This window comes from Theropithecus gelada, chromosome 10 (assembly GCF_003255815.1).
Source record: "Theropithecus gelada isolate Dixy chromosome 10, Tgel_1.0, whole genome shotgun sequence".
Lineage (NCBI taxonomy): Eukaryota > Metazoa > Chordata > Mammalia > Primates > Cercopithecidae > Theropithecus > Theropithecus gelada.
In genome coordinates, this window is record NC_037678.1 from 29,867,274 (window position 1) to 29,891,019 (window position 23,746).

The 23,746-nt window shown below is 49.7% G+C and overlaps 1 protein-coding gene across 2 annotated transcripts in view; it reads left to right on the plus strand.

The window, feature by feature from the left end:
* Positions 1 to 22,044, plus strand: part of IL17RA (interleukin 17 receptor A) — a 25,718-nt gene extending 3,674 nt beyond the window's left edge. Inside the window, exons 2-13 of one of the 2 annotated variants that reach the window (XM_025400684.1) lie at positions 9,297 to 9,321; positions 10,035 to 10,181; positions 11,017 to 11,129; positions 12,585 to 12,711; positions 14,568 to 14,615; positions 14,710 to 14,873; positions 16,037 to 16,120; positions 16,722 to 16,806; positions 17,575 to 17,586; positions 17,837 to 17,938; positions 19,720 to 19,761; positions 20,303 to 22,044. In XM_025400684.1, coding sequence (XP_025256469.1) covers positions 9,297 to 9,321; positions 10,035 to 10,181; positions 11,017 to 11,129; positions 12,585 to 12,711; positions 14,568 to 14,615; positions 14,710 to 14,873; positions 16,037 to 16,120; positions 16,722 to 16,806; positions 17,575 to 17,586; positions 17,837 to 17,938; positions 19,720 to 19,761; positions 20,303 to 21,813 — 2,460 coding nt within the window. In that variant the 3' untranslated portion in view covers positions 21,814 to 22,044. The remainder of the gene's footprint in view (positions 1 to 9,296; positions 9,322 to 10,034; positions 10,182 to 11,016; positions 11,130 to 12,584; positions 12,712 to 14,567; positions 14,616 to 14,709; positions 14,874 to 16,036; positions 16,121 to 16,721; positions 16,807 to 17,574; positions 17,587 to 17,836; positions 17,939 to 19,719; positions 19,762 to 20,302) is intronic. The other variant, XM_025400685.1, reaches the window with a different exon arrangement.
* The last annotated feature ends 1,702 nt before the right edge of the window (positions 22,045 to 23,746 follow it).

The following is a 23,746-nucleotide window of genomic DNA, read 5'->3' on the forward strand; positions in this document are numbered from 1 at the left end:
AAAAAAAAAAAAAAAAAAAAAACCTTCACCTTGTGGGTAGAGCATAGTGGCCTATTGGAGGTGCCCCTTTGTTTATTTATTTATTTATTTATTTATATTTTGAAACAGAGTTTCGCTCTGTCACCCAGACTGGAGTGCAGTGGTGCAATCTCAGTTCACTGCAACCTCCACCTCCCGAGTTCAAGCAATTCTTGTGCCTCAGCCTCCCGAGTCACTGGGATTACAGGCGCCCGCCACCACACCCAGCTAATTTTTGTTTTTTGAAACGGAAAGTCACTGTCACCCAGACTAGAGTGCAGTGGCACCATCTCGGCTCACTGCAACATCCACCTCCCAGGTTTGAGCAATTCTTCTGCCTCAGCCTCCCAAGTAGCTGGGACTACGGGCGTGCACCATGATGCCCAGCTAATTTTTGTTATTTTTAGTAGAGATGGGGTTTCACCATGTTGGCCAGGCTGATCTGGAACTCCTGACCTCAAGTGATCCGCCCACCTCGGCCTCCCAAAGTGTTGGGATTACAGTTGTGAGCCATTGCACCCAGCCAATTATTTTATTTTATATATTTTTTTGAGAAAAGCTCTCACTCTGTCACCCAGATTGGAGTGCCGTGGCGCGATCTCAGCTCACTGCAACCTCCACTTCCCAGGCTCAAGCGATTCTCCTGCCTCAGCCTCCCAAGTAGCTGGGATTACAGGTGTGTGCCACCACGCCCAGTTAATTTTTGTACTTTTAGTAGAGTTGGGGTTTCACAGTGTTGGCCAGGCTGGTCTCAAATTCCTGACCTCAAATGAGCCACCCGCCTTGGCCTCCCAAAGTGCTGGGATTACAAGCGTGAGCCAATGCACCTGGCCAATTTTTTAATTTTTTTAGTAGAGACAGGGTTTCACTATGTTGGCCAGAGTGGCCTCGAACTCCTCATCTGCCCGCCTCGGCCTCCCAAAATATTGGGATTACAGGTGTGAGCAACCGCACCTGGCCCTTTTTGTTATTTAGAGAGAGAAGACAGCAGTGATTAAGATCATGTATTCTGGAGCAAAACTTTGTCATGCGAGTGCCACCTCTGTGGGACCTTGGGCCACTTACCCAACCTCCCTGGGTCTTAGTTTTTTCATCAGTACAATTGGGATAAGGGTGCTTAGCTCACAGGATTGTTGTCAAGATCAAATGAGATATATGTACAAAGTGCTTAGCATGATGCCTGGCACAAAAGAGGAGCTCAGTAAACATCAGCTGCTGTCACCTTCATTTTCATGACATCCCCCCTCTGATTTCTGCAAGAGGCCTCACGTAATGCCATTCACAAGCAGGTAGCTCATACATAATGTTCTGATTCTGCTATTTTTAAAGAATGGCAGTGGCCCCACACCTGTAATCCTAGCATTTTGGGAGGCTGAGGCAGGGGAATCACTTAAGCCCAGAAGTTCAAGACCAGTCTGGGCAACATGGCAAAACCCTGTCTCTACAAAAAACACAAAAATTAGCCAAGTGTGGCTCATGCCTCTAGTCCAAGCTACTGAGGAGACTGAAGTGGGAGGATCTCTTGAGCCCAAGAGGTCAACACTGCACTGAGCCCTGAGCATGCCACTGCACGACAGAGTGAGACCCTGTCTCAAAAAAAAAAAAAAAAAGAATGAGTGGTTTGACATTAGGGATGACTATTAGAGAGGAATTTGTTGGACAAGAGAAGATACGTCTTAGTAATATCCAAAGAAGATCCCAAACACTTTTTTTTTTTGCTTTATTTAAAATGTTATGTAATTCTATATTTAATTTTTTTTTTCTTAGAGACGGCGTCTCGCTTTGTCACCCAGGCTGGGGTACAGTGGTGCAGTCTCGGCTCACTGCAGTCTCCGCCTCCCAGGTTCTCAGCCTCCCGAGTAGCTGGGACTACAGGTGCACGTAGCCATGCGTGGCTAAGTTTTTGTATTTTAGTAGAGACAGGGTTTCACCTTGTTGGCCAGGCGGGTCTTGAACTCCTGAGCCCAGGCAATCCACCTGCCTCAGCCTCCCAAAGTGCTAGATTACAGGCGTGAGCCATGAAATTGAATTATAAGGAAAAAAAGTCTACTGTTTCTTCCACTAAACAAATTAATGTTTTTATTCATTTATCTTACTTTTCAATCCTTTCATTTGTTTGGCATTACATCATAGATAAACTTCTATCTTTTCATTAATTTTTGTCAAGTTATGTATGGTGATCCTCCTTTAAAAATGGTACTAAGGGCCAGGCGCGGTGGCTCAAGCCTGTAATCCCAGCACTTTGGGAGGCCGAGACGGGCGGATCACGAGGTCAGGAGATCGAGACCATCCTGGCTAACCTGGTGAAACCCCATCTCTACTAAAAAAAGACAAAAAACTAGCCGGGCGAGGTGGCGGGCGCCTGTAGTCCCAGCTACTTGGGAGGCTGAGGCAGGAGAATGGTGTGAACCCGGGAGGCGGAGCTTGCAGTGAGCTGAGATCCGGCCACTGCACTCCAGCCTGGGTGACAGAGCGAGACTCCGTCTCAAAAAAAAAAAAAAAAAAAAAATTGGTACTAAGATGCTTAAAACAAAAAACAGCAGATCCCTGCGCTACCCCTAAACCTGCTCCCCAAATATGATTCCTTTAGTTAATTCTTCTGACATATGCCTCCATATTTCTAAACATGCTTATACTGTTAATTCATGATATGTTAAATTTAGGTATTATCTATTGACTTCTAATAGATGAAAATTACATTATCTTTCTGCCACCACTTCTCCCTATCTTTTATTATAGTTAAATCATGATTTTAGTTAAATTAATAGTCAGCATTTGTATTATTATAACAAGTAATCTTTGCTGAGGCAAGTAAGTGTACCTTGATTATATTTTTTTTCTGGTACAATTCCCCTCCCCTCCTGTCCCAGAGATAATAATTGCTTTAATTCTTCACTTGCATAATTTTCCTGTAACTAGTCTTAATTTTGTTCTATCAGACTTGTCATATCATTTCCCCCTCCAAATCATCAGATATTCCATCAGTTCCATCCCCGCCTGTCCCCGGAGAACTTCCTCCTAGAGCACTCTGTTCTCCAGCCCCAACAAGGTCTGTGCTCTCTAGACCTGTGGCACAACAGGTCTAGACCAGAGCAGACATCCTGTCATGGTCAAATCTCCCATGTCCTGGATCCTGTGTCTTCTTCCTCAGGGGTTACTCCTTCATTTTGCTGGAGAATATCATCCTGTAATTTCCTAAGAATATGTATGAGGGATGGATTAGACATATATGTCAGGAACGTATATGTTAAGTCTTTTCATGTCAAAATATCTTTATTCTACCCTCATACCTTTTTCTGATAATTTGGCTGGGTATGAAAATTCTGCATTAAAGATAATTTTCCCTCAGAATTTTGAAAGCATTGCTTTATTGCCGTCTAGCAAACAGTACAGATGCTAAGAAAGTCAATGTTACTATGTTTCTTATCTGTTTTTTATGACACTCTGGAAACCTTTAGGGTCTTCTTTTTATTCCTGATATTACAACAGTTTCAAGATTTGGGGCCTTGGTCTGGGTCTTTTTGTTGTTTTTGTACAGGCCATTTAGTTACCTTTTTAATTTGGCAGTGTGATACTGTGGAATATGTATTTGGTCTTCAACCCCTTTTTCTGGCATAGTACTCCTAAAATCCTTAGAATCTCCAAAATTGTATCTTTTATATACTAATGACTCACTGGTGGCTGGCAGCCTCTAGGCAGCTTCATGATGGGGGCTGGTCACGGGAAGGACCAAGGTAGGATTAGAGGGCTGGGACGTTTAGCCCTGCCCCTTTACCCTTCACATCTGGGAAGGGGAGAGGGGACTGAAGGTCCCCTGAAGTTGCAATGGCCAGTGGTTTAATCAATCATGCTCACAGGAAGCCTCCATTAAAAACTCAAAAGAACGGGGTTCAGAGAGCTTCCAGGTAGTGGAACATGTGGAGGCTCCTGGAGGGTGGTACACCTGAGGAGGGCGTGGAAGCTTTGCACTCCTTCCCCTATACCTCATCCTATGCATTTTTTTTTCTTCTGTATTATTTGTGATATCCTTAAAATAAACTGGTAAATGTGTTTCCCTGAGTTCTCTGAGCAGCTTTAGCAAATTAATTGAACTGAAAGAGAGGAGCATGAGAACCTCAAATTGAACCCAGTTGGTCTTAGAAGTTCTGGAGGCCCAGACTTAACCGCTGGCGTCTAGGGGGTGGGCAGTCTTGGGGACTGAGCACTCAACCTGTGGGATCTGATGCTGTCTCCAAATAGTGTCAGAATTAAATTGGAGGATACCCAGCTGGTGTCTGCTGCAGAATTGATTGCTCGCTTGGTGGTGGGAAGAAAACCACCCCCAATATGTAGTCACAGAAGTCTTCTGTGACTTCTGTTGATTGTTGTGGTGATGTGAGGGCAAAGGAAAAATACAGTTTGAGTTTTTCCACACTCTCAGGGAATATGTGTCCTTCATTTCCAGAATGTTTTCTTTCTTTCTTTCCTTTTTTAAAAAGTAATTTCTTCCTTCTCTTTTTTCGTTAATCTCCTTCTAGAAATCTAGTCAATCATATTTGGTTTCCTAAATTGAATCTCTAATAATCTTATATTTTTTTCCGCCGGGCGCAGTGGCTCACGCCTGTAATCCCAGGACTTTGGGTGTGCGAGGTGGGTGGATCACGAGATCAGGAGATCAAGACCATCCTGGCCAACATGGTGAAACCCCATCTCTACTAAAAATACAAAAATTAGCTGGGCGTGGCGGCACATGCCTGTAATCCCAGCTAATCAGGAGGCTGAGGCAGGAGAATAGCTTGAACCCGGGAGGCGGAGGTTGCAGTGAGCTGAGATCACACCACTGCACTCCAGCCTGGCGACAAAGCAATAGTCTGTCTCAAAAAAAAAAAAAAAATCATGTTTTTTTTTCCTATTCTATTTGTACTTTCAGAGAAATGTCCTCAATTTCATAGACTAACCCTTCTATTGAATTTTTATTCAGTAGAACTTCTTCTATTGAGTTTCAGGGTTCAGTTTTCATTCTCTGCCTACTCATTTCTCCACGGTGTCCTGCCCTTGTTTCACAGATGCAGTGTTGTATCTCTTCGGGGCTAGAAGAATTTTACTTGTCTGTTTTAATCATGTTAACAGCATTGGTTTTTTGGGGTTTTTTGTGTTTTGTTTTGTTTTTCTTCCAGGAGTATTTTTTAGTTGTTTTGATCTATTTTTCATACAGAAAACCTATCTCAAATATCTGGTATTCCTTGGATGTCTGAGAATATTTTAAGAATGAAGTCCTAAGAGCTGATTAAATGCTCTGTGTAGTTAAGGTTTATTGAACCTTGGACTTTACTGTGTAGGAGATCAGGCTAATGGTGAACCTGGCCTATTGGGTGACCTCCAAATGCTGAAATCCGGAAGTCTTTTCTTTGGGCCTGGTTGCCAGCATTTTGAGATCAGAGCAGGGAAAGAGAAGATAAGGTTCCCAACACTCTATACGTAGACCTTCACTTAATTCTCCCTGCCCCTCAGCCCTGAGGGTTATAAGGTTCTGAGGGGCCCCTGGCCTCCTTATCAGTAACTCCCTTTTGCAGCGTTCAGACAGAAATTCGTCCACTCGGCACGAGCCAGCTGCCTACTCTGCTGCCACTTGAACAGTTATTTATTCATTCATTCATTTGTTCATTTTTGAGGTTTTATAATTTTATTTGACAGCAACATCGTTCTCATCCACAGTGACTGACTGTCAATTTCTGAAAGTGGTAATAGGTACACAGGTAACCAAAGTATACAGCTTGTTTGGTGAATCTTCACCCTCATGCTTTCTGAACAACTGCACATGGATACAGATAGAACGTTCCTTATTCCTTTGGCCCAGACAGCTTTGTTGAGCCTGGTGTTAGCATATCTGGAGTCCCCATCTCCTTCAAGGCAAAGTTCTGGGTCTCTTTGAGTGACAAAGGGGCACACTGCTTGACGTCCACTCCATGTGTGTGCTTGTGAAACCATTCATATTCTGGTGTCACCACCTCATTGGTGGCAGGTGACAGAATAGCCCTTTATTTATTTGTTTGTTTGTTTATTTATTTAGACAGATTCTCGCTTTGTCGCCCAGGATAGAGTACAGTGGCACAGTCTTGGCTCACTGAAGCCTCTGCCTCCCAGGTTCAAGCAATTGTTCCACCTCAGCCTCGCAGATAGCTGGGACTACACGCACACGCCACCATACCCAGCTAATTTTTGTATTTTTAGTAGAGACAGGATTTCACCATCTCTTGGCCAGGCTGGTCTCGAACTCCTGATGTCAGGTGATCCACCTACCTCAGCCTCCCAGAAATGCTGGGATTACAGACATGAGCCACTGCACCCGGCCAGCACCCTTCTTTACAGGAGCTATGTTGCTGGGGCCAAGTTGGAAAGGACTTTTAAAATTTTGTTCACATCTCTTGTCCACTGAGTTTGGCTCTTTGGTCTTTGAGAATTTACAAAAAAAAAATTTCTTTCCTATAATTGTTATATTGTTTGGAGAGAGGGAGAAAATATGTGTGTATGGTCAATGCCTATTACCTCTAACAGAATTTTTATTCTATGTTTCACTTATATGTATATTTTTCAGTTTTGATTAAATCTTTTTTCCCCTTATCTTCCCTCATGCCATCTCCTCTGCTTCTGTCCCCTTTGCCCCCAGCAAACTGTGTTAACACCTGATACATACCTGTTCACATGTTTCTATTCTTATTCAGTTAAGTTATACTCATATATATATTCCAGGAGATCTTTTTCATGACTTGTTTCCATAGAAATTGGGATCATACTATAAAAAGTTATTTGCAACTTATTTTCCTCACTCATCAACACATTCCAGCCATCTGCAGGCCAACAGATGTCTATGCAACTAATTCTCATTCTCTTTAATATTTGCATAATATTCCATTGTAGATAGCAATCTATTCAACCATTTCCAGTTTGATAGACATTTAGATTTAAACTAGATCTCACCTTAATTCAGCCATTCTCTATTGATGAGCATTCAGTACCACAGAAAAAGAGGGGAAGCTATCCAGTTTTTTAAAAGCTAGTATAAGCTTAATTCTAATTGACAAATCTTATACAAAAAGAAAAAGTATGGACCCGTCTCATTTATGAACATAAATCCATGCAATGCTAAATAAAATATTTGCAAATGTAATCTAGCAGAATATCAAAAGAACAATGCGCCAAACCTAGTAATCAGTGCTGGAGAGGTATATGATAAGGTTCAGAGCTGTTTTGAATGAAAACTATAAACCTAATAGTAACCAAAGTAAAAGACTTATATGCAACCACAAGTATCAGAAACCAAGACCAAAAACAGTATTCCATAGGGCATACCCACTATTTCCCTGCAGCTCAGGAATGAGAGGAGGACACCTGCCTGCACCACTGGGAATCAACCAACTGTGTTGTCAGACCCTTCCACCTTCCTCTTGGTCTTCATGAAGACAAGAGCTTTTCATCATGGGCACATCCTGCAGTGTTTTTGAGTAGCTCCCAGTGGCTAGTAGGAAGTTACTCCAAACGATCTATCTGTTTGCCTTCTCTAGAAGAGCTCCCCATCTCAAGGTGAAAGAACCACTTTTTTATCCTCTACATCCTAGGAATTTTAAGGGAGGGGAGAAATGAGAGGACTCAGGGGAGTTAATCTTCTCACCATTTAGGAAAGAGTGACATTTATTAGTGTGAGCCTAGGCAGCCAGATGGATTTTGTTGGGAGCATGTGCAGAGACCCCTAGTGGGGTGGTGGTACTTGCCCGGGACCTATAGGGGAGAATTCAGGAGCTGAACAGGGCCAGGAGCGCTTATGAACTGGGGTCCCAGAGAGGGAGGATCCAGGTGAAGTAGCTCGCTCAGAGTCAATCCTGGGTGCATGCAGATGTCATCCTGTGTGTGACCACTCTGTAAGTGAACCCTGGTGGCATGGGGTCTTCTCCTGTGCGTAGCCCTACCTCTTTGCTCCCTCTCAAGAGAGAGAAGAGTATCAGCGCCAGCACCCTACTCTCACCAGTCACTTTGTTGACCTTGAGATTGTGTTTCTGGTCTGCCTCAGCATCTGACTTTCCACCGCGGGATGCGTTTGGTCTATTTTGCCGGTTAGAGAACTGGAGACACCTGAGCCTGAGCTCCTTCTCGGGCCTCCCCTTGCTGCACCACCAAGTCTGAATGAGTGGGGGCCTCTGCTCATCATAATAGTAGCTTCCATTTATTAAGCTCTTACTCTATGCCAGGCTCCAGAGAAGGGGGCCATGAGTTACAGAGCACCCCTTAGGAACCAGACACAGGGCACAGTTTGCCTCATTTCACAGGCAGTGAGGTGGTTCTGGGTGATTCTCCCAGGGCTTCTAGGGAGCTGCCTGTCTAGCAGTGCCGCAGCACTGAGATTCATTCGGTTGTGTAGTCCGTGACGACATTCCCACTGTTTGAAAAGTTTTATAATGCAGACATACTAGAAGGGAAAAGTGAATGGCTCTCTACAGGCACACCGTCAGCACCAACCCACCCTCACCCCAAAGTTCTGCATTTCTCTTTCTATCACTTAATGCTCATCAGTGCTGTAGAGTTGGTACTATGATTATTCTGATTTTATAGTTGGATAAATTAAAGCTTGGGGAGGGGACTCAACCCCAGGTTCCAGGTGTGTATTTGTGCGTGTGTATGTGTGTTTTCCAAAGTAGGTCAGCCGGCAACACATAAGCCTAATGGTTACATTTACCTACTAGGGCTTCTAAATTTGGCCATCAGGATCTCGTCAGGGTTGGAAAGTTAACACATCCTGCCCAGGAGGGAGGCAATATAATGTAATATGGGTGCCTCAGCTTCCTCATCTGCAAAATGGACTGAGGATAATACCTCGTCATGACCACCTGGAACAGGGCCTGGCACACTTTCCCTAGAGACTTGTAGGGACTTAGTGAATGTTCCCCAACAGATCTGTCACAGAAACTGTAAATATTGCCCCTCACCCCTTTCGCACCTCTTGCAGCGGTGTTATCCAGGAAGGTTGGAAACCTCGGGAGACCAAGGGGCCCTTTTCCCAGGACCCTCCAAGAGAACCCTCTCAGTGTCTTTTAAAACTGTCAGGGCCCCAGCTCATAGCAGTTCCTCATAAAACACCGTTCCCTTTGCCGTCCACTGGACTCACTCCTCATCCTATTCCCCAAAAAGTGAGAAGGGCGAGCTGTGTAAACAGCATTCCTGAGAATGAGCCAGCAGAGAGCATCTGGCCCTGGCGGGTGAATTCAAGCCCTTTCCCAACTGTAATAACCACCCTCTTTTTTCCACAGGGGCTAAACTGCACAGTCAAGAACAGTAAGTCATCTTTTTCTGATCTTCTTCTTGTTGCCTTGTTAATCAAGTGAGAGCCTGGTGCCAACTTCTGACAGAAGCCCTGCCATGCCACTCCAGGTTCAGGCTGTGAGCTACAGCCATCCGCAGGAGGGTTCCCGGAGAACTGTGGATGCGTGCACCTGCGCTTCCTGTCGAGAACATTCATTATGCAAAAGTCAGGAAAGGAGAAACAGAACTGTCATTTGGATTGTGAAAGTATTCTCTGGGGTGCTGTCCTACTGTATCTATAATATAATTTGATTTGCCACAGCTTGTCACTGTAAAGTGAGAGACATCTGTGGTGTTGATTTTGTTGTATTTTAATTCAAAGAGGAGGCACATATTCAAGTGTCTAAGCCAATTAGAGACCCCTGACATATAAAAATAAAGCAACTCTTACTACAACTGCATCCCTCCTGTGCCCTTATTCCCAATCACAGCTTCATCTCAGAATCAACTCATGTACTTTGTCTTCTCTCCCAAAATTCCCTTTAGACTTGAGAGGTTTGCAGTGACCCCAGTAAACGTTAGAAAAGAGGGAGCAGGGCAGTAAAGCTGAGGACACGGCTGAGGGCCACAGGCTGGAAGGTCGCAGGCCCCTGAGCTGTTTGCTGTCTAGCTCTCTGTACCTACTGCTGGGCCATCTCAGGGTCTTGGCTGTAAGTCTCTGAGTGCTGCTTTTCCCTGGCTGCCAGGTACCTGCTTAGATGACAGCTGGATTCACCCTCGAAACCTGACCCCCTCCTCCCCAAAGGACCTGCAGATCCAGCTGCGCTTTGCCCACACCCAGCAAGGCGACCTGTTCCCCGTGGCTCACATCGAATGGACACTGCAGACAGACGGTGAGTGGGCCTGCCAGCAGGGCCTTGGGGGATTCTCCCCACCTCCAAGTGGCTCTCCCAGTCAGGCTCAGGATTGGGCTCTCAGTTCTGTGCTCAGACATGAGGGTTCAAATTTAGTGCTATAAGGATCCATCATTTCATGCAGTTCATACTTGTTCAGCATTTTCGATATTAACCCACAGTGATACCTTCTCATCACACCATTCTTCATGAAAGGGCTTCCTTCAGCCTAACATTTTTAGCACCCTGAGGAAAAAAAAAAAGCAAGCAGTTGATTTTGTGACTACGGTACCAAAAATGAAGTGGAAAATGGCAACACATTTGTCAGCCTGTTCCCTGAATTTAGGGGCCAGCACTTCTAAAACATCCCCCGAGCCTATTCAGGAATAGAGAGTTTATGTTATAGAATTGGGACGATTGGGGCTTATGAGCACTAGCCCCAGATTTGCGAACGGGGCGTGGGGGAAGTTGTTTTTGGAAGTCCCCGCCCTCAGTGCTGCTGCTGACTGCCACAACCTCGTGAGGATGGTGGGGATGGCTGTGTTTGACTCCCATGCCAGATTGTCAAAGCCCTCACCACAAATTTGTAAAGCCTTTACTTCTAGCCCAGTGTAAAGTGTCATTTTTCCTTGCCTAGCTGGGAAATAACTGTCTGCAAGACAGTGGGCTGAGGCCAGAGAGCGAACTGAAAGGAACAGGATGTGGAGAGTTGGGTAAGACAGGGCAGATTTTCTTTTAGGAGTGAACAACCACAACAGATAGGGAAGTGACACACCCAGCACTTGTCTTGGCTGATCTGTATCTGTTTGTCTCCTCTTCTCCCTCTGTCCTTCAGCCAGCATCCTATACCTCGAGGGTGCAGAGTTATCTGTCCTGCAGCTGAACAGCAATGAACGTTTGTGCGTCAAGTTTGAGTTTCTGTCCAAACTGAGGCATCACCACAAGCGGGTAAGAATACAGCTCCTAAGTGGATTGTGTTCCACTGATTACACCAGTACAGACTTGTTGTCCCCAAATTCAGACCCTGATTTAGAGTGGGGAAGACTGAGAGGTGCTGAGAGAGTCTGTGAAATTCAAAATGGCAGCCTGAGATGGGCAGAGTCAAAAGAGAAGTGGTATGGCCCCCATGAGCAATAGTGAGGGACAGAGCATATTTCTGAAAGCTTCCCTCACATACTCACCCCGACTTTTTCTTCCCACTTTACCTAGCTATTCATTCTGAAAGGAAGTTGAATTGGAAGACAACTTCCACAGCCCTACCTCCTGCCATCTTTGTGTAACTTTGTGTAACATCTTTTATGTGTAAATTGGATTAAGCTGGGGCCTACCTTCAGGAAGGAAAAACTGCCCAAAGAACTGCCATAGGTGGGCAAATGAGCACTGCAACAGTTTAGTCTCATTTTGCTGCTCACAGCTAAATGGTGAAATGTTGATTCTTGTTTGTTTGTTTAAAGCAGTGGATCTCAAAGTGTGGTCCCTAGGTCAGCAGCCTCAGCCTCACCTGGGAACTTGGTAGAGATGTGCGGCCCCACCCCAGACTTCCCAGGCCAGAAACTCGTAGGGTGGGGTCCAGCAACGGGTGCTTAGCCCTCAAGTAATTATGATACAAGCCTTAGTTTGAAGACTACTGGTTTAAATCTGCAAATGGCCCCTTGAAAATAAGTTAGATCTCCCACAGACTCAAGCAGCAAAGACAGAACCCCTCTCCGATGTTAAATTAGGACCCCCAAACTTGACTGCTATGTGGATGGTGAGAACCAGGTTTCTCCATCCACTTAGAAGCAAAGGACCCCTGGCCCCTCCACCAGGGTAACTGGAATGGGGGACGGAGTCAATATCTATCATCTCTACCACCCAGAAAATCACTTAGCACAAATTCAAATATCGTTGCAACTAAGGTGCCTGCTGGCCCAGGGTGAGTGGGGGTCTCTAGCTTGTCCTCTGCACCTTTTTACACTGGAATGGTCTCAAGAGATCCCTGACTTTCCCATTTAAGGAGGAAGAATCATTTGACAAATAGTTTTTGCCTGCCTTGTATGTGCCAGATCTCAATAGCACCAAGTCCTCTGGCTCAGCCCTGTCATACCTATTGTTCTAGAATTTGAGAGGGCAGGTGGGAGGGGCAGGACAACTTCGACTTTCCCCAAATTCTCTTGCCTTATTCACTATCTACTGATGAGGCCAGATCCAGGTTTAAAAAAAAAAAAAAAATAGGCAGAAAGGACCAGAGGAAACAAAAGCCAAAGATACTGAGTTCCCTGACCTTGGATTTTGTTGTGGTTTTTGCTTATTCTTATTTTTGGCTGAATGTTTGGGAGTGGGTGGGAACGGGGGTCTTTGGGCACAGATGGGTGACAGGGGTGTGTGTAATCCGTCCACCTTTCCTTCCTCCCTTCTCTTCAGTGGCGTTTTACCTTCAGCCACTTTGTGGTTGACCCTGACCAGGAATATGAGGTGACCGTTCACAACCTGCCCAAGCCCATCCCTGACGGGGACCCAAACCACCAGTCCAAGAATTTCCTCGTGCCTGGTAAGAGCATCCTCCCAAGACATTCCCTCCCCAATGGCCTCTGTGAGAATGAGGCACCAGGTGGCACAGACGCCAGCCCCCCTGCTCAGCAAGTCAGTGGCTGGCATTGCCAGCACCTGGAACCCACAGAACAAACAGAGGCCAGGACTGGGAGTTCTTTGGTGTGTGTTGCAGCCTCCATTCCCTGAGGCAGAGCCCATTCTCTGTTGGCACAACAGTGCATGTTGACCCAAGATCCTAGGAGTTTTATGGGAACCAGAGTACCTCCCTCTATCTAGAGAAGCACCCGTCCTGCCCAGAAAATACCATAAAGGCAAGCCGCAAGCCACAAGCCACTCGTGGAGAAGTTGCAGCCTCTACCTCCAGGCTCGTCCCAGCCTCCGTGACGTGCTCTTCTCCTTCCACCTCACACTCCGCCTGCATCATCCAACACTCGTCCCATGCATGGCGCTCTCCTCCCCGTGCCTCTCCACCCTGCCTGTGATTACTGCCAGGCTTTTCTTCTCAGGCATCCTTTGATGTATGTGCGCCTTCTGCTTCTCTGTCCTCCCCAGAAGCTCAGCTATTACCTATGTTTCTCTCCTTTTGTTTTTTTTTTTGGTTTTTTTTTTTTTGAGACGGAGTCTCGCTCTGTCGCCCAGGCTGGAGTGCAGTGGCGCGATCTCTGCTCACTGCAAGCTCCGCCTCCCGGGCTTACGCCATTCTCCTGCCTCAGCCTCCCGAGTTGCTGGGACCACAGGCGCCCGCCACCGTGCCCGGCTAGTTTTTTGTATTTTTAGTAGAGACGGGGTTTCACCGTGTTCGCCAGGATGGTCTCGATCTCCTGACCTCGTGATCCACCCGTCTCGGCCTCCCAAAGTGCTGGGATTACAGGCTTGAGCCACCGCGCCCGGCCTCTCCTTTTGTTTTTAATAGAGATAGGGTCTCGCTTTGTCACCCAGGCTATAGTGCAATTTTGCTATCCTAGCTCACTGCAGCCTCGAACTCCTAGGCTCAAGCAATTCTCCTGCCTCAGTCTCCCTACAATTCTCACTGTCCATAGCCAGCTATGTCAGGAAGCCACTTAAGAACAAAGCCTGGGTCTTCTGCCCATTTGTACAATCTCCAGAACCTCATGAATTGCCTTGCATATAGTAGGTGGTCAGGAAATGCTTGTTAAGGACGGTGTTGACCTTCTTCATCCTGGGAACACCCTGCACACATGCGTGCACACACACTCTCTGCTTACCCTGCTTTATGTCACCGCACGTGGCTCATCACTCCCTGACTGGTACTGCATGCTGTGCGTTGGCTTTTATTGGTCTCTTCTACTGGGTTTCAGTCTCCAGGGAGCAGGGCTTTGTCTTGTTTACCACTGTACCTCCAGTGCCAAGAACAGGGCCTGGTGCATAGTTGGTGCTCAATAAGTATTTGTTGAAGAAGTGAATCTCCTCAGTTCTCACTTCTGTTCCTAAAGTTGACTGACTCAGTCCCTGTCCCTCCATGGTGATTCGCACCTGTCACATGTCTTCTCAGCCTGTGCAAAGACAGGTGCAGTGGGAACAAGAAGCTGTGGGTGGGCAGAGAAGGAACTGGAGGGGACCAAGATTGCTTGGTCACCCACAGCAAGCTCAGGAGGAATGCACTTGAATCGGGAGGGTTCCCTGAGAGAGGAGGATCAGACAAGCAGGCTAGCACTCACGCCAAGGTGGATCCAGCCCTGGATCTCACTCTGAAGGGGCCACCTGTGGACAGGCTCCCAGTGGGGAAAAGATACAAAAGTGTACTTATTAAGTGTTGTTCCTGGTGTCAGGAGCCTGAAAGAACAGACTTCCTAAGGCAGAGGCTTAATGAGTTTCCTTTTTCTGGGCCGACAGACTGCGAGCACACCAGAATGAAGGTAACCACGCCATGCATGAGCTCAGGTAACGGGCTGGCCCGGGAGAGCTTTACTTGGATGCACACACATGCACATGTGTGTGCCCCTCCTCACTCCCAGCCTGCGTGTGACCTTGGCAGGCAGCCTGTGGGACCCCAACATCACTGTGGAGACCCTGGAGGCTCAGCAGCTGCGTGTGGGCTTCACCCTGTGGAATGAATCTACCCATTACCAGATCCTGCTGACCAGTTTTCCGCACATGGAGAACCACAGCTGCTTTGAGCACATGCACCACGTACCTGCGGTAACTCTGCTATTTTCAACCCCTCTAGCATAGCTCGGGACCACCCCTCCAAGCCCCGAGTCTCTTCTCTGCTGGTCTGACAGAACTGTGTTGCCAGATGCTCGGGACTCAGGGCTGTACTTAGTCCGTAGTGATCATGGCGCCTTGCCCTTTTTCTTCCCCGGTGATCTTATGGTTGATAGAAAGGCAGTTGACTCTGTCCTGCCCATGACTCAGTCCTTTTTGTTCTTCCCTCCCCCACATGCTCCCTTGTCCTCTTTTTGTTTTGCTTTGTTTATTACAAAAAGGATTTCAGGATTTAAAAAAAAAGAAATGTGGAAATAGAGACAAAGGGGAACTAAAGATAAGGAAGTAAGTCCAGGCGCGGTGGCTCCCACCTGTAATCCCAGTACTTTGGGAGGCCAAGGCAGGAGAATGGCTTGAAGTTGGAGTTCGAGACTGCAGTAAGCCATGATGGCACCACTGCACCCAGTCTGGGGGACAGAGCGAGACCCTGTCTCTAAAAAAATAAAATGAAAAAATAAATAAAGTAAATTAATGACATAAAATAGGCCAGGCACAGTGGTTCACGCCTATAATCCCAACACTTTGGGAGGCCAAGGCAGGTGGATCACTTGTGGTCAGGAGTTCAAGACCAGCCTGACCAATATGATGAAACCCCATCTCTACTAAAAGTTCAAAAATTAGCCAGGTGTGCTGGCACACGCCTGTAGTCCCAGCTACTTGGGAGACTGAGGTAGAAGAATCACTTGAACCTGGGAGGCAGAGGTTGTAGTGAGCTGAGATTGCACCACTGTACTCCAGCCTGGGCGACAGAGCAATACTCCATCTCTAAAAAAAAGAAAGACAAGGCAATGTGATGAAGCCAGCTCAGTGCAGGAAATGTGTGCTATGTGGTTCTGTACAACTGATGTCCATGAACACAGATTTGTTGCCCCCATTCCCAGCAGCCAAAGCAGAGAGAGACTTACCAGTTACTAAGTGTACTTACGAATTTACAACAAACCAGCTTCCATGCAAAAATGGAGTGTTTTCTGGAACAGAAACCTGAAAAGTATTTCTCCCCTGCACTACCTAAGGGGTGCCCTGGACAGCTTCTCCGTGGCAGTGGCACAGCGTGTTCTTACCCAACTAGCCTTACCCATCCTTGCCTCTCTCCTCAGCCCAGACCAGAGGACTTCCACCAGCGATCCAATGTCACACTCACTCTACACAACCTGAAAGGGTGCTGCCGCCACCGAGTGCAGGTGGGTGAGTGTGGTGTGGACAGGTGCAGGGAGCACAACAGGTGGTGAGTGTAGAGTGAACAGGAGTGAGGAGTGTGCACAGGTGGAGAGTGTGGTGTGAACGGGAGTGGGGAGTGTGCACAGGTGGAGAGTGTGGTGTGAATGGGAGTGGGGAGTGTGCACAGGTGGAGAGTGTGGTGTGGATGGGAGTGGGGAGCGTGCACAAGTGGAGAGTGTCGACAGGAGTGGGGAGCGTGCACAGGTGGAGAGTGTGGTGTGGACGGGAGTGGGGAGTGTGCACAGGTGGAGAGTGTGGTGTGGACGGGAGTGGGGAGCATGCACAGCTGGCGTTCCTCCTGGTGGACAGGGGAAAGCTTGTGTTCTCTCTGGCACCGAGCCACCGCTACCAGTCAGGATTCCTTGCCTAGTAAGACACTGCCCCTGCGTTTCTCCTGTCCGGTTCTCCCTCCCTCTGACCCGCCCTTGCTGGAGGGAGATGATGGCCACCTGGAGATCACGGAGTAGCCAGCCAGGATTCCCTCCTCTCACCTTGCCTCTGCTGGGTGGTAGGCATGGGCGCTCCACAATTCTGGAGCCCTTTTCCTGCCCTCTCTGCCCGCAGATCCAGCCCTTCTTCAGCAGCTGCCTCAATGACTGCCTCAGACACTCCGTGACTGTTTCCTGCCCAGAAATGCCAGACACTCCAGGTAGGGGACATGCAGCTGTCCCAGGCCATACTGGGAGTGCAAGTGGTTGAGGGCCCCCAGCCTGCCCTGCGTCCTCACCTGGTTCTGGGGAGTGGTTAGGGAGGAGAGTAACTTGGAGTCCTTCAGGCCTGAAGTGTGGAGTGGGGCTTTAGAGTGTCACTCCCTGGGGCTAGACTCCTGGCTGGCTGGCTTTCATTCGCTATGTAGCCTTAGGCAAAATACTTAATCTTTCTGGTCCGCAACTTTCTGGACTGGAAAATGGGGTGGTTTTTATCCTGGAGCCCTAGTTCTGCGCCACGCACTGAGCGCGGTGCTCCAGCATGCTGTCCATTTTTTATTCTCACTCATTGTGAGTCATGATACCATGAAGTGGAGGATCCCCCACCCCAAACCCCAGGTTCATGGATGAGGAAATTGAGGCACAGAGATGTTGAATAACTTGTCTAAGATCACACACCAGGGACGCTGTTTTCAAAAGTCACATGCCCTAATGCACAGGAGGCTGCGGCCACATGCTCACCAGAGGGCGCGTACATGGAGGCAGGCTGGAAGGAGAACCCAGCCTCCCAAGGAGGAGGCAAGATGTCTCCTTAGACCAACAACTCAAGTGTCTCTTGTAGATGGTTTCATTAAGTTTAACCTGGATCTAAAGCGCCTGGTGCTGGGCCAACATCATTAAAGCCCTCAAGGGACGTCAGTTGTGTTTTTTGTGATGCCTGGGAAGCGTTAAGAATTCTATTTCTCCTTTTCTCTCTGTTCTCATTGCAGAACCAATTCCAGGTAAGCTTGGATCTCTCTCCGACAGCACTGCAGCCCTCAGGGGACATTCCCCAGGGGCCACTTAAGAAGTCCCTGCCTCAGCCAGGCAGACAAGGCTGAACTGAGGCCAGCCCAGAGGCGGGGGTGAGACCATGGTTTGTCGTGGTAGGGCCAAAGAGGACAGAGCCTGGGGCTGGGGAGAGGGGCTGGGGGCCTTAGGGCGGGCAGGGCAGGCCTCGTCGCGTCACTCACGCTGTTCTGCTCACCGCAGACTACATGCCCCTGTGGTTGTACTGGTTCATCACGGGCATCTCCGTCCTGCTGGTGGGCTCCGCCATCCTGCTGATCGTCTGCATGACCTGGAGGCTAGCCGGTAAGGGCTGGGGCTCCGGCCGTCCTGGAGTCAGCACCTCAAATACCAGCACCACCACTCACTACCAGGGCAAATCGCTTTATTCTCTGAGCCTCAGGTTCTTGCTTGAGAACCATGTCATAAAGCTGTTGTAAGGACTGAGTGAAATAAGACCCAGGAATTCTTAGCACAGAACCTGGCATGTGCTATTTGCACAGTATCTGTTAGCCACAATTATATTTGTTGTTATTAAATGTAATATTATTAAAATCAACAGGTTGGAAAGAGCCAGAGTGAAGTTTCCCTGTGTCAGGAATGACCAACCGGGCAGGCGGAGCAGCCTGAACGACCCCATCCTGCAGCCACCAGACGTGGACATCTGGGGTCAGGGAGAATAGTGAGGGTCAGCATCGGGTGATAGAGAAGGCTCCGGCTGCCCTGAGCCATAGGGGTAGACCCCAGCCCCACCTCATTAGCCTTGTAGTCACAGGCCCGTTACTTAACACACCATGGATTCACTTTTCTTTTCTGTAAAATATACTTATAATGCCTTCCTCTCAGGGCTGTGACGAAGGTTAAATGAGTAGCTGAGGAAGGCGCTTACTGGTGGGGATTAGTACATACCAGTTCCTTCTCCCACCCGCAGCCCTCTGCTGGCCAAGTCCTAAGCTGGGCGAACGCAGGCCTCCCGGTTGGGGCCTCAGCCCTTCCCTGCCCCACCATGACCCTATAGGGGCTGCTCCTTCCCTCATCTGGGAAGCTGTTTCCACCCTCTCCTAGGCCCGTGAGGATTGGGTGTTAATCATCATTATTGTGTGGTGGAAAGATAACCAGCCAGGCATGGGAGGACCTATGGGAGGTTCCAGTAACATTCAGTAGCATCTTGGCCAATGCGCCATAGGCTGTGCAGCTCTCGAAAGGTTTGGGGCGGGGCGGCGGCGGTGCTTTGGGTTTCCTTTCTGCTGTTGCACTTCTGTTTCCCGAAGTGCCCCGCACCACCATGGGGTGAAGGCAAGGAGGAGCCTTGCTGGTTATTTGGCTGTCTTGACAGTTCTGGGGAAGAGCTGAAAGGGTTAGGATTGAGATGAAGGTTCTAAGTCATTTGCTGAGTCATCTGTGGATCGCAGTCATCCCAGCTGTCACTAAGGAGTTAACTCCTGCAGAGCAGTTTTTTCATCACATCTCCCAGGGGAACAGTTGCTTAAGTATGGGGGTTCCCTTTCCTCACCTCAAAAATACCAGGAGGAAATGTTGCAAGCAGCCTGGTGGGGCTGCTTCTGGAAGGAAGTGTGGTAAGATGCATGCCTTCTGCACAGACACCTTTGGGGAAGAGGTTTCCCTCAGGTGGAGTCAGTTCCGGGTGGCCAAATTTCAGGGAGACGCAGCAGACCAGGACCGTAATGGGGAACCAGGGTGGACCTCCCGTCCCCCGGCACTGGGGGTCCCAGCTGGATCAGTGCTACAAAATAATAACCGTGGCCCCAGTTGATTATGTACAACATTCCAGGCACTTCACATACTCAAACTCATTTAATAGCCATGAAACGAGAGCAAATATAGACCCGTTTCACAGAGGAAGAAGCTGCATTTCGGAGGCACTAGTAACTGCTCCGGGTCATGGTGCTCGTCGTGGTAGACCCGGGATTCATGCCTGTGCGATCACCTAGCACGGCCTCCCTGCTCAGTCTCAGGGCTGCCCCCTTACCCTTCACCCTTTGTCAGGGATGGGGCGGACACCCTGTGAGCTGGTTTCTAGTTCTCTTCCCAAAGAACCACTCCAGTGTATTTCTTTTCCTTTCCAGGGCCTGGAAATGAAAAATGCAGTAATGACACCAAATACACCGGTCAGTATTTCCTGGTTTGACTGTTTGCTTATTTTTGAAGCAGTGGAGGGTTCTCCTGGGATAAGTGTGTGGGTTGCCTCCTGTGGTCTAACTCCTGAGTCCCTTCAGGAGACCCCACCTTAGGAACCCCCTTCCAGTACCCCATTCACAAGGGCCCCCAATAACAAGGGCTGGGTGCCATTTTTTTTGAATCACTCAGACAAGGAGAGAAAGGTAAGTGCATCGTATTTTGTGAAAAGAGATCCTCTCTCGAGCAGACCAACAGAGCTTGGTGCCTCTTTTTCTTTTCTTAAGTATAGGCTAAAGACCAGAAAGGAACGTGAGAGATTCTTTTTCCCACAAGGCAGCAGACTGATTTTTTTCAGGCAGCCAAAGGTGGAATAGTAACATCTGGGTTTTTCCAACAGGCCTCAGCTGGGTTTCTCAGCCTAGGGAGGTGGCCAAGCTCTGTGTCCTGGTCCAGGCCCCTCCTGGGCTGACAGGCACAGAGCTGCCCTGGGCCCTGGGGTGAGAGTCAGCACGTGTGGTCTTGTTTCCTTAGATGGCCTGCCTGCGGCTGACCTGACCCCCCCACCGCTGAAGCCCAGGAAGGTCTGGATCATCTACTCAGCCGACCACCCCCTCTACGTGGACGTGGTCCTGAAATTCGCCCAGTTCCTGCTCACCGCCTGCGGCACGGAAGTGGCCCTGGACCTGCTGGAAGAGCAGGCCATCTCGGAGGCGGGAGTCATGACCTGGGTGGGCCGCCAGAAGCAGGAGATGGTGGAGAGCAACTCGAAGATCATCGTCCTGTGCTCCCGCGGCACGCGCGCCAAGTGGCAGGCGCTCCTGGGCCGGGGAGCGCCTGTGCGGCTGCGCTGTGACCACGGGAAGCCCGTGGGGGACCTGTTCACCGCAGCCATGAACATGATCCTCCCGGACTTCAAGAGGCCAGCCTGCTTCGGCACCTACGTAGTCTGCTACTTCAGCGAGGTCAGCGGTGACCGCGACGTCCCCGACCTGTTCGGCGCGGCGCCGCGGTACCCGCTCATGGACAGGTTCGAGGAGGTGTACTTCCGCATCCAGGACCTGGAGATGTTCCAGCCGGGCCGCATGCACCGCGTGGGGGAGCTGTCGGGAGACAACTACCTGCGGAGCCCGGGCGGCAGGCAGCTCCGCGCCGCCCTGGACAGGTTCCGGGACTGGCAGGCCCGCTGCCCCGACTGGTTCGAGCGTGAGAACCTCTACTCAGCCGATGACCAGGATGCCCCGTCCCTGGACGAAGAGGTGTTTGAGGAGCCACTGCTGCCTCCGGGAACCGGCATCATGAAGCGGGCGCCCCTGGTGCGCGAGCCTGGCTCCCAGGCCTGCCTGGCCATAGACCTCCTGGTCGGGGAGGAAGGAGGAGCAGCAGTGGCAAAGCTGGAACCTCACCTGCAGCCCCGGGGTCAGCCAGCGCCGCAGCCCCTCCACACCCTGGTGCTCCCCGCAGAGGAGGGCGCCCTGGTGGCCGCGGTGGAGCCTGGGCCCCTGGCTGAAGGTGCCGCTATGCGGTTGGCACTGGCGGGGGAGGGCGAGGCCTGCCCGCTGCTGGGCAGCCCGGGCGCTGGGCGAAATAGCGTCCTCTTCCTCCCTGTGGACCCCGAGGACTCACCGCTTGGCAGCACCCCCATGGCGTCTCCTGACCACCTTCCAGAGGACATGAGGGAGCACCTCGAAGGCTTGATGCTCTCGCTCTTCCAGCAGAGTCTGAGCTGCCAGGCCCAGGGGGGCTGCAGTAGACCCGCCATGGTCCTCAAAGACCCACACACGCCCTACGAGGAGGAGCAGCGGCGGTCAGTGCAGTCTGACCAGGGCTACATCTCCAGGAGCTCCCCGCAGCCCCCCGACGGACTCACGGAAATGGAGGAAGAGGAAGAAGAAGAGCAGGACCCAGGGAAGCCGGCCCTGCCACTCTCTCCTGAGGACCTGGAGAGCCTGAGGAGCCTCCAGCGGCAGCTGCTTTTCCGCCAGCTGCAGAAGAACTCGGGCTGGGACACGGTGGAGTCAGAGTCAGAGAGGCCCAGTGCATGAGGGCGGCTCCCCAGGGACCGCCCAGATTCCAGACTTGAGAGAGGAGTGTGTGTGCACGTGGATGCACAAGTATTCGTCTGTGTGTACATGTCTGCATGTGTATTTGTTCGTGTGTGAAGTGTAGGTTTTAACATGTAGATGTCTGGATTTGAATTCCAGGCATCCCTCCTGAGTTTTCTTCCTGCAGCCATCTGGTTATCTTCTCTCCCCAGGGAATCCACACAGCCCGCTCCCAGGAGCTAATGGTAGAGTGTCTTTGAGATGCCATCATTTATTCATTCAGCATTTATTGTGCACCTACTATGTGCCAGGCATTTGGGATACCAAGATAAATTGCATGTGGCATGGCCCCAGCCACGAAGGAACTGAACCGCTAGTGCCAAGGACACATTAACGAACAGGATGGGCTGGGCATGGTGGCTCACGCTTGTAATTCCAGTACTTTGGGAGGCCGAGGCAGGTGGATCACTTGAGGTCAGGGGTTCGAGACCAGCCTGGCCAACATGGTGAAACCCCATCTATACTACAAATACAAAAATTAGCCAGGTGTGGTGACACACATGCCTGTAGTCCTAGCTACTTGGGAGACTGAGGCAGGAGAATTGCTTGAACCTGGGAGGCAGAGGTTGCAGGGAGCCGAGATCATGCCGTTGCACTGCAGCCTGGACAACAGAGGGAGACTCCATCTCAAAAAAAAAAAAAAGGATGGTCACATGAGATGTAAAAGCTGAATGGGCCGGGTGCAGTGGCTCATGCTTGTAATCCCAGCAATTTGGGAGGCCAAGGCATGTGGATTGCTTGAGCTCAGGAGTTCAAGATCAACCTGGACAACATAGTGAGACCTTGTCTCTACCTAAATTTTTTTTTAGCCAGTCATGGTGGCACATGCCTGTAGTCCCAGCTACTCGGGAGGCTGATGCGAGATGATCACTTGAACCCAGGAGGTGGAGGCTGCAGTGAGCTATAAAGGTACCATTGCACTCCAGCCTGGGCAGCAGAGTGAGACCCTGTCTCAAAAAAATAAAGTAGGTTGAGTGGAAGCCTGCCCAGGGCCATGAGCATGCACAGGAAAGGCACCCAGGCCAGGGAGGATCCCGGAGGAGATGCCGGAGCTGAAGGATTATGGTTGGGGAAAGCGCAGTCCTGGCAAGGAAGCAGCCTGTGGGTAAGTGCTGGGAGGTGAGTGGTGTGAGCGTCAGGGAGCTGCTGGTGGAGCCTGGAGGGGAAGGAGAGAGGCAGTGAGAGAGATCACAGGTGGGGGTTGGGGGGGTGTCACCAGAGCTCAGGCTGGGGACAGCCTTGTGGGCATCAGTCCCGAGGCCTGGGGCACCTTTCGTCTGATGAGCTGTCCCTGTGCATGGAGAGAGGCTGAGGGCTAAACACAGCTGGATGTCACCTGAGTTCATGTATAGGAAGAGAGAAATGTCAAGGTGAAACGTAAAAGTGTCTGGCAGGAAGGTGAGTCTGAAGCCCTGTACCCGCATTCCGACTGTCAGTGGGGAGCTGTTAGCACGCAGGATTCTTCAGAGCAGCTGGGCTGGAGCTCCCCTGAGCTCAGGAAGCCCCAGGGTGCAAGGGCAAGGAAATGAGGGGTGGTGGGCATTGAAGATCTGGGCAGACCTTGTGTGGGAAGAGGAAGGGGTGCTGCTGTGACTTCAAGGTCTGAGGTCCAAAATCAGCATTTGAAAAGAGACTCTGAAGCCAGTGTTTGAAGAATTTGTTCCTGAAGTACCTCCTAGGGGTAGGCTGGAGGCTTCTGGCTTCAGGGTCCTGAGGAACACATTGAGGTGCCCTCTGACACTGGAATAGGGTGCCCTTCATTCCTACGCCTGAGTCCTTCACTGTATTTCCAAGCTCCAGTGAGGAGGAGAGGATTCGGAAATGGGACAGGAGAGCAAACAGGGCAGTTGTGTGTGTGTGCGCATGTGTGTGT